General features: G+C 42.0%; 1 protein-coding gene and 1 long non-coding RNA gene across 2 annotated transcripts; one reads left to right on the top strand and one right to left on the bottom strand.

Annotated features, from left to right (window-relative positions):
* The first annotated feature begins 1,332 nt into the window (after nucleotides 1–1,332).
* On the top strand, nucleotides 1,333–2,899 carry LOC138946651 (putative nuclease HARBI1). The gene has a single exon (XM_070318081.1). It carries the CDS (start codon nucleotides 1,926–1,928, stop codon nucleotides 2,694–2,696), a length of 771 nt encoding a protein of 256 aa, XP_070174182.1. The 5' UTR covers nucleotides 1,333–1,925; the 3' UTR covers nucleotides 2,697–2,899.
* Nucleotides 2,900–3,702: 803 nt separating this feature from the next.
* LOC138947107 (uncharacterized) lies at nucleotides 3,703–7,839 on the bottom strand. The gene is made up of 2 exons (XR_011449550.1): nucleotides 6,358–7,839; nucleotides 3,703–5,558 (listed from the first exon to the last, which is right to left on the bottom strand). It is a non-coding gene; the product is annotated as an uncharacterized lncRNA (long non-coding RNA).
* Between the last annotated feature and the right edge of the window lie 2,510 nt (nucleotides 7,840–10,349).

Below are 10,349 nucleotides of genomic sequence, written 5' to 3'. Positions count from 1 at the left end.
GTGTCTGTCTGCACGCACAGGCAGCTGAATGTTATAATTTATGCTTGTTTTGTCCGGTTAGACAAAATCCTTCTTCTTCTTCTTCTTCTTCTTCTTCTTCTTCTTCTTCTTCTTCTTCTTCTTCTTATTGGTTCTTCGTGAGCTGCAACGCCCACGTACACCCGAGTCTCTGAATTAAAATCATGTTTTTTACAGAGTGACGTTAATATAACGGTGTAATCATCATCATCATCATCAAAGGAACTGATGCAAAGCAAACAGGTTAATCCATCAGCAGAATTATCGGTAATAAATCGATTTCCAGAGTGTATCAATTAAGACAGCACTCTTGAGCAGCTAATTCGGGTTAGACTGACCGGATCCAAACTTTTAGTTCTACTACGAAGTTTAACTGAGTTGTTTTTTCCTGTGTGATGCAAATATCGAATTGTGCAAGAGCTGAAGCGATTTGATGAAGATACTGTTCCCCGGAAATCGGCGTATGCTACCTGATCAGGAATGGCAGGGTAAAAACGGTAATACACGAGTTTCAGCCCATGAACGAAGAAGAAGAATAAGAATTTAACAGATGAAAATATTGGATTAGTAGGCCGCTTGAGATCGCCTCAGCTGAAACAAAATACATTAATTAAGAAAGAAAGAAAGAAAGAAAGAAAGAAAAGATGAGATAAGATAAGAGGATATTTTTATTTTATTTACGAGGGTAATGATATAAGCAATAGCTGCTTTTTTACAATCAGCCCTCCCATGAGGGAACATGAACAATACAAACACCCCCAAAAATCTTACGGTAACAAGTAACTGAAAGAAAGGAAGAAAGGCAAAAAGACAGAAAACTAAAATAAAAACTAAACTGAAATTGAACATGTTTCAAGCACCTGTGTGTAGGGATACGCGTGTTTTGTGACGTGCTTGGCGAGTCAAGGGGGCAGGGAACAGTGTAAACTGCCTGTGTTCTTTCGCACCCGGCCTGGACTTTGTCAAAACATTTTTCCACCTGATGACAAGTTCCGCTCGTTCCAACCAGCATGGCTACTCCACTGCTGTCAAAGCAAAGATCTTCTACTGCTACACACACACACACACACACACACACACACACACACACACACACACACACACACACACACACACACACACACACACATTTGACATGAGGATTGAAGGCAGATGATTCATATAAAAGCAGAGACAAATTACCCTATTCCATTTTTTAAGCCGCCATTAGAATAATGGGGGGCTTACTGGATTTGCTACTGGCACGGTTGGTCTAGTGGTAAGGCGTCCGCCCCGTGATCGGGAGGTCGTGGGTTCGAACCCCGGGTAAGACTTGTATCTCTGGGTCAATTATGGCCCTGTCACACCTTGACGTATGAGCCAGCGTATGCCGACGTATGAAAAATCTGGCGAATACGTCGAATACGTTATGGGTAAGTTTTGTATACGTTAAGAACACGCTGAAGTACGCTGGTATACGTCGTCGTACGGCGAGGTCCTCGACAAATTTTGAACATGCACAAAATTTCCGGACGTATGCCAGCGTATGGCTCATACGTCCCGCATACGCGGGCCATACGTTGTAGGTAAGTTATGCGATCGTTGACACACGTTCACACACGTTACTAATACGTCGACGTACGTCGAGATAATTGTAAACGTACCCAAAACGTATCTCTAACCTATGAGTAACGTGCTTTGAACGTATGTCGAACGTATCTCCAACGCATATTGACGTATGTAGACGTTTTGAACGTGTTCCGGACGACCACAGAACGTACTGAACGTGTTTCTAACTTACAGCTGAAGTACAAAAGCGTATTGGCAGCGTTTATGGGGCATTGGTATATAAAGATGGGGTTCGCAGGTGGAAACCGCCAGTACTCCTCAAGACTCCCTGGTGAGCAGATGTCCATGTAATCCGAGAGATGGAAGATCCAGCAAGGCTGAGACGAGAATACCAACTAGCTGTCCTCCAACATCAGCATGAACTCATCGATTTGACACTGTACCAGGTGCGTGCCAGTAGACGAAGGAGAACAAGAGGTGAACGGGGGAGAAGGAACTGGGTGAGACCATGGATCGGGAGGCGACGGCAGTTTGGCATGTATGACCAGCTAATGGTGGAACTCCGTAACGAGGACCATGCATCCTTCACCAACTTTTTGCGAATATCTCCAGCGATGTTCGACGAGCTGCTGGCCAGAGTGGGTCCAAGGATAACCAAGCAGTACACCTTCTACAGGGATCCGCTTGAGCCTGGCATGAAGTTGGCCCTAACTTTACGCCACCTTGCCTCTGGGAACAAGTATGCCTCGATGAAGTTCGGATGGAGGGTCCCTCACAACACCCAGTCCCTTGTGGTCAGAGATGTCTGTCAAGCCATTATTGACGAATATGTGGATGAGGTGCTGGTCTGCCCAAGTACTCCGGAGAGTTGGCGCGCCGTAGCTGATAAGTTCTTCCAAAGATGGAACTTTCCCAATACATGTGGGGCACTTGATGGGAAGCACGTGGCCTGCCGTTGTCCCCCAAAGAGTGGGAGTCTATACTTCAACTACAAAGGATTCTACTCCATTGTTCTGATGGCGCTTGTAGATGCCGACTACAAATTCATTTGGGCAGATATTAGTGGTAGTGGATCAGCATCAGATGCGCAGATATACAATTCCTGTGAGCTGAAGGAATGCGTACCCTAGGTTTTCCTGACCCTGAGCCTCTTCCCAACGACAACGAGGATGTGCCCTACTTCTTCATCGGTGACGATGCCTTCACCCTTTTTTTTAACTTTTTTTTTAATAGGCTACGACATGTGATCGTCGGCGATACGCTGCATACGTTATGCATACGTTAGACTATCGTTGGACATAAGTTGTGAACGCCGGCAACACGTTAAGCATTCGTTGGTATACGTTATCTATAAGTTATCGAAATCTTCTATCACGATATGTGTACGTCAAACTCGTTATGAATACTCAGTCTATGTATACGCCCAACTCGTTATAAATACGCTATGCATACGCCCAAAATTGAAAAAAACATGGATAGTTCAGCGTACGCCAGCGTTTTAGGGAAAGTTTGATACGTCGGCATACGCTGGCTAATACGTTAAGGTGTGACAGGGCCATCAAGCTCAAATTTTGTGAAATTGTTAGGAATAGGCTTTGTTTTTTGTATGCAAAAAATTACATTCCTAACGGTAGTCAAACGGAAGTTATTAGCTTTTAACGGACAAACCGAGCCAGGGAACGAAACCAGGGGACGAAACCCACTGACGTGTGCGGGAATTCCCGCAGGTTACTTCCCTTTCCCCTTTTTGGTTCACTGATCTATATTTTTAGATCAGTGTTTTGGTTTGGCAGCCGCCATGCTTTTGTTCAATTTCATTTTACGTGCTCCGATATTTGGATGCTTCGTTGGGCGGTAAGTGGAGTTTGTTTTATTGGAATCTCCAGGAATAGACGGTATTACAAATGAAATGATCAAAACAAGTCTCCCTGTATTGAGGCCTATCATACAACAGCTCTTCAACCAGTTAAGGCCATGTGAGGGCCAAATCGCTATTTTCCATAATATATATGATGATCAGCACTGTTTGTGTCGCTTTTGTTATAATACTGATGGTCTCTGAATTAAAAAACGTTAATGTGTTTGTTTATTGTGTATGTCGTTGCTATAGAAACAGGAAAGTAAACAGCAGCCATATTGGATTTTAGGAACCGTTTTTTCCATATCCAAATGCTCGATTTCTGTCCAATATTTTGCATAAATATAGATTTAGATCATATCTACAGATTTACCATTTATTTTTTCTGTGAGTATTACAGTTATTTAAAAAAAATTTTTTTTATCATAATGTTGAAATTTTGCGTAAAATTTAATATTAAAAAAATCGTAAAGCCAACATTTCTTTTCCGATTCATTATTCAAATGGTAACTCTGTAGATAGTATGTGAAAGTACAAGTATGCAGAATTTCACAGAAATCTAACCAGTAGATTTGAAATCATGTTGTTCCCAAATGTCAAAACATGCAAACTGAGGAAAAGGCAAAAACGCACACAATTTGTTTTGAAACCATTGATAGTTGTAATTAAACCCAAAATACATACATGTATCACCAAATTCCACACTGAGGAATGTTTTTCACACCTTAGAGACACCGTTTAAAAGTTAGGGAAGACATAAAACATAAGTTATTTCAAACATGTGCAGTACACCTGGAAAATTGTTTGTTCCGAGTTACAAACAATGCATACACACACTCGTACTCCCAATCACGCATGCACACCAAAAAAAGCTCGCTCACTCGCTCACATTCACACACACACACACACACACAAGCTAGCTCCAAATTACGAAACGTACCCAAGTCATCAATTGCACGCGTACAATAACCACAATATATATGAGATTGAGAATAATGTTAACCACAATAACAATGACAAGTCGCCTAAAGCGATATAAAAACATTTAGTCAATCGGTATGAAACTTAAATATCAACACCACAAACCAGTCATCACCAAGACTACGAGATACATTTAGATAGTCTCGGCTAACAATACCGAGACGGATCACGCTCGTCTCCGCAAAGCATGAGACCATATATATGTAGTACTTACTAAACCTATTTTCTGTAATTATGAGCACATTGTTAGAGTGAACATGACATTTCTATATATTTTTGAATTCAGGAAAAAATGAGGAATGCAATGCAGTCAAGGTTTAATTTGTTACTAAAAATTAGATTTTAATGACAACTTTAACAAGCAAACTCATTAATTTATTTTTAAGATTTTGAGCTGAAATGCAATACCATAGTCCGGACTTCGTCGAAGATTGCTTTACCAAAATTGCAATCAATTTGGTTGAAAAATTAGGGTGATACAGCGCTGCCTCAACTGCCTAAAAAAATCCGGATATGACGTCATCAAAGACATCTTTCCAAAAAATGGAAAAAAACATCTGGGGATATCACACTCAGGAACTCTCATGTTAAGTTTTGTCAAGATTGGTCCAGTAGTTTCCTCGGAATCACTTTATACACACACACATACACCATGACCCTCATCTCGATTCCCCGTCTAAGTTAAAACATTTAGTCAAAACTTAGAACATGCCTGCAGCATATGCAGGGCCACCTTCCAGCTGAACAAGTTCTTCCAGTCTCTCTGACTTGGCTGCCCACACTTTGTCTCTCCTTTTACTTTGCTTGTCTCTCACAACCTTCAGACTGTTCCGCACCCTCTTGTGCATCCTGGCTGCTCCAAGCCTCTTCATGTGATGTCCAGTCTAGAATCCGAAGAACTGGGCAGAGTCGGCAGCAGCAGCAGGTCCAAAGTTGAACTCTCTAAGAGCTGTACCAAGTCGTTTACTCACATGGTTCGCACACTCTTCCTTGTCAATGTGAATATCCTCACCATAGGGCTTGATGTCGTTGAGCTATGTAAAAGTCTTGGAGTCACCGTCCGACAGTAGTGTTGTGTAGCGAAGCTTGTTGGTGTTCACCGATCGACGCCATATGACACGGGCTGCTTCCACCTCCATCATCCCTGATGAGCCTGCAAACAAGAACAAAATAAGAAATGTAATTTGCAAACAGAGTATTTTTTAAGTGTGTGTGTGTGTGTGCGCGCATGTGTTATTCACAGTCATTGTCCAGCTAATACTTCAATTATAATTAATGCGGAAAAAAAATGAAATAAACATGGAATTACCAAATTACTGAATATTAAATTTCTAGCAGCAGGTATAGGTGCACTGAACATTGTTAGATTGTAAACGTTAAGCATAATGCATTAATTTATACCATTTGAACGTTTTTAAATACACTTGTATTGTGCCACACATACATGTACTATTTGCCATCCCCTGACCACTATTCTAGCTCCCTCAGTTCTGGGAAGCCCGTTGATTCTGAAGACTTGTGAATCTCTCTTGATGCTGTAGATACAGCTCTCTCTCTCTCTCTCTCTCTCTCTCTCTCTCTCTCTCTCTCTCTCTCTCTCTCTCTCTCTCTGTCTGTCTATCTATCTGTGTGTGTTTTCTTATTATTTTCATCACACACATGCACTCCCCCATGCCCTGAACTATTCAAGATACAAATTGGATTTTTACGCATGTGTTACAACTTTCATTATTATTATCATAAATTGATGATCTGTCTTTATGACGCTTTTTTTTTTAATCCATCATCCATGCCTTTGGTTTTGGTTTTCAGTTTCACTGGAATGCATGGAAAATAATATCCACTCATCACTATTACATTTACTTGTAATTTGCTATATATTATTTGAGTAAGTTGCTTAAATTTGAAATAAACTCTATTCAAATATGTCTGTGCAAACAGATATAATTTACCTTTATAGTTCACCTCACACTTGTCCAAGTGGTCCACGAGCCAGGCCGCATACTCCTCTGGCTTTTCCTGAAACAGCTTCTGCCCCGTAGACTCCACACCTGGCAGTAGGTACACATGACATGGGCATCAACACAGAGTCCAGTAAGTAAGTCCACAACACACCCAACTCCAATGTGCGAAGAGTGTCCACCAGTAAGCCAGGTGCCATCATAGCTCACAATAATGTTCAGGGTGTCGTCGACACCAAGAGTAGTGCCACAGTATCTTGCATGAACTTCTCGAACATATGCAACAGTGTCACTGAACACATGCTTCCGGAATTTCTCCAGTTGTGTGAATAGTTGGCTGGCATGAGTATGACTATGAAAGGTCTTGTGGTGAAGTCCAGCTAAATCCATGTTTTCACAGAAATTTCTGAATGTGGTGGCTCCCAGTCCACAAGCAAGTGAGGAATACACTGCCTGTCTGTTCATGTCGAACACTTTTGTCTTGGCCTTAAATTTTGTCGCAAGATACTGTTCATACACAGGCTCTTCGCACGAAGAACAGTTCACCTGGGCAAATACTGCCAAGCCACTTGTTGGTCTGGAGTCTGTGCAAAGAGACAAGCACTTGTTTTTACACTGTGGACAGCACAGACTTGCAACCATACTGTCTACTTCGGCAAAGTCTACAACACCCCTCTGGGTTTTTACCAGGGTTTCAGTAGCAGCAGATGACTTAGTGTCAACTCCACCGGACACAAACCTCTCATACGATTCTTTTTTGAACTCACTTCTTGTCTTCGTGCCGAGAATGTTTTCAGTCGAAGGAATCGACGCGAGCACTAGCAGACGACCCCAAAACCGGCACTAATTCTGCCACGTCAGCCAGCACAGAAGCTGATTGCGCTGATTTCTTCGCCTTCCATTGATTCTTCACTTGATCTGTCCTCTTTTTCGTAGATTTTGGGGCTCCTCTGGTTGTTGATGGCTTGGTGCGAACCATTTTTGCACAGGAGCGTGTACTTTCACTGCTTGTAAACAAGCGCCATTGTTGTACCACGTGACCCCGGTTGAACGAATCAAGATCACATCATACGTCATACTCTCCGTATAAGGAAGTTGGCGTAGATTGACCTACATTGAAAATGTTCCGTTAGAGCCGAAGTAGTCCGGAAAATAACGAAACAACGGTCACATGCAAACAGGGGAGGCTATGTAGCAAGCAACGTCATGCAGTGTTCGCCCTGTCGTCTGCTCAAATTTGCTGATCAAGGTGTTGAAAATCGGCAATAATAAGGCAAGTTCAAGACAAATGAACGCAATCAGGCGAGGGTTGGTGTATTGAATTTATTTTTATTGCACAAAAAAAACATGTATATGCAACATCAACGGCAGAAATTGAAAGAAAAATGACCACAGTTTTCCAAACAGTCAAAATGTCTAAATGCCCAAATCTGCCCAAAAGCTCAAAAATCACCCCCGCACATCCCCTTAATACAATATGGAACATATCCCGAACAATGGAAGAAAGGAGTGAATGTGTCCATATTCAAAAACGGAGACCCACACAACACTAGTAACTACAGAGGCGTCACTCTTAACAACACAATGGCAAACTTTTTCTGTCAGGTCATTAACAATAGAATAACAAACTTCCTCGAGAACAACAGCCTGCTAGCTAAAGAGCAAGCCGGCTTCAGAAAATCGTCTCGAACGCAAGACCAAGTGTTCATCCTAAAAAAGCTAGTCAATGATACCCTCAGAACTACAAATGGCAGACTGTACGGCTGTTTCATTGACTTCGCTAAGGCATTCGACAGTATCTGGCACACAGGATTACTATATAAGATGCAGGAGATAGGGATAGGAGGCAAACTACTGCAAGTTGTGCAAGAAATGTATAATAATGCAACCGTATGCTCAAAGACAGAAGTCGGCCTATCGCGGGAAATCACAGTAAGAAAAGGTGTTCTCCAAGGTAATACCCTAAGCCCAACACTGTTTAATATTTTTATTAATGACATAGTTGATAGCTTAAAAGACTGTGACTCCCCAACTGTGGATGAGGCTGGACTCGTTCCGGTGCCATGCCTAATGTATGCTGATGACATTGTTATTCTCTCAACTACAAAGAAAGGATTACAGGACAAACTCAACAACCTCCATGAATACTGCAATAAATGGGGATTACAAATTAATCGCGAAAAAACAAAGGTGATAGTTTTCTCCAAGCACGAACCCATACTCCCCCTCTTCTTCAAAATTGGCGATGCCATAATCAATACTACAGACAACTATAAATATCTCGGCATCATATTCAATAAACGCGGAGACATGAAAATGGCACAGAACCATCTCTCCCGACAAGGGAGCAAAGCTCTGCACTCGCTCAAACGAGCAGTACGAACAAAGAACATAAGTGTCCCAGTAATGGCGAAACTCTTTGATACATTAGTTGCACCTATTCTGACCTTTGGCTCTGAAATTTGGCTCCCTTACTGCAAAGATATAAACTTAAAGGACACGCAGAACCTTGAGAATAATCTCCTTGAAAAATGTATAACGACTGTCCTTCCGCATGAAAACGTACACATGAAATTCTGCAAGCAACTTTTAGGAGTACACAGAAAATCAATGAATTTCCCAGTACTGGCTGAATTGGGCAGATTTCCGATCAGCACAAAAATATTGGGACAGATCATATCATTTTGGTTACACATCATGGAATCTGACCAACATGGGCTTCTTAGGCAAACTTACTCAAGCCTTCTCTCACAAGAACATAAAGAGGAAAATAAATGGCTCTTATTTGTACGCGAGTTCCTGACTTCCTCAGGCTTCAAACACGTGTGGCAAAACCAAAGCACAATACACCCGGCAAGACTGAAACACGCGCTAACAAAACATGTAGAAACTCAATTTGTCAGGCTCTGGAGGACAAAAAAAGAAGGAAACTCCTCTAAACTACAGTTTTACAAGGGAGTGTCACACGACTACTCTCTACAACCCTATCTTTTGCTAACACAAGAACACAGACAGGCTATGAGCAAACTACGTATAAGTGCCCATGACTTAGAAATCGAAAAGGGCAGATACACGGGAACACCAAGGGAGGAAAGAATATGCAGAAACTGTGGAGTGGTGGAGGATGAACTTCACTTCCTTGATTCATGTACAATGTATGCTCATCTCAGGCAACAGTTATTACCGAATACTTCCACCGGCAGTGATGAAATAAGAGTCAGTTCTCTGTTTACTGACAGCGACATCCAAAGGCAATTGGCAAAATATGTGTACGATTGTTTTCAACTACGCAGATGCAATGCGTCTTCCGACTGTCCTCAATAACCTATGCTCATCTTCAGGTCCTCTTTGTTCACCCTGTTCCACTTGGTTTTGTATTACATGTATGTTATGTTATATTGCTATTTTTCCTGTACTTATGTATCTTGAATGTGTCAATAGGCTATGTGCTTTAATGACAATAAATTCTGATTCTGATTCTGATTCTGATATTGGTGTGTGTGGTTCCGTGGTACGGACTCGTTTGCCAAATAACGTTTTGGTCTTATGTTATTACTAGTTTTCTTTGGAAATCTGCAACAAATCTTTTCGAAACATTTTGGACTCAAGTTTGTGCAGTTTATAAAACCTCAAATGCACCAGTCGGCCGTTGTTTATACACAATTTTACAAACTGTTCAGTGTCAGCGGCGGACCTGACCTAATGGGCGTGGCACTGCAGCTGGCCGTGAGTGACACATCTTAGCGCAGCAGTACATGATGATCTTTGACAGAAGTGCGTGAAACGAGGCTGAGTAGGCTCAAGGCTACTCTGACTGTCATCTTTTTTCATCGGCGATGTCGTGAGTGTGTGTGTGTGTGTCGGCCGGTCTGTCTGTATGTCTGTGCATCTGTGTCTGTGTCTGCATGCTTGCCTATTTGTTAGTAATGAGATCGAGAGAGTGGCCGTTCATAATTATACCCCCTCCCCTCCCCCACCTCCCC

Source organism: Littorina saxatilis, linkage group LG14, assembly GCF_037325665.1.
Source record: "Littorina saxatilis isolate snail1 linkage group LG14, US_GU_Lsax_2.0, whole genome shotgun sequence".
Taxonomy (NCBI): Eukaryota; Metazoa; Mollusca; class Gastropoda; order Littorinimorpha; family Littorinidae; genus Littorina; species Littorina saxatilis.
Note: the sequence above shows the minus strand (reverse complement) of the source record. Positions and strands in the feature narration are given on the sequence as shown.

Coding starts and splice junctions, on each gene's coding strand:
- LOC138946651 (XM_070318081.1), top strand. CDS start 1,926: ATGGAAGATCCAGCAAGGCTGAGACGAGAATACCAACTAGCTGTCCTC.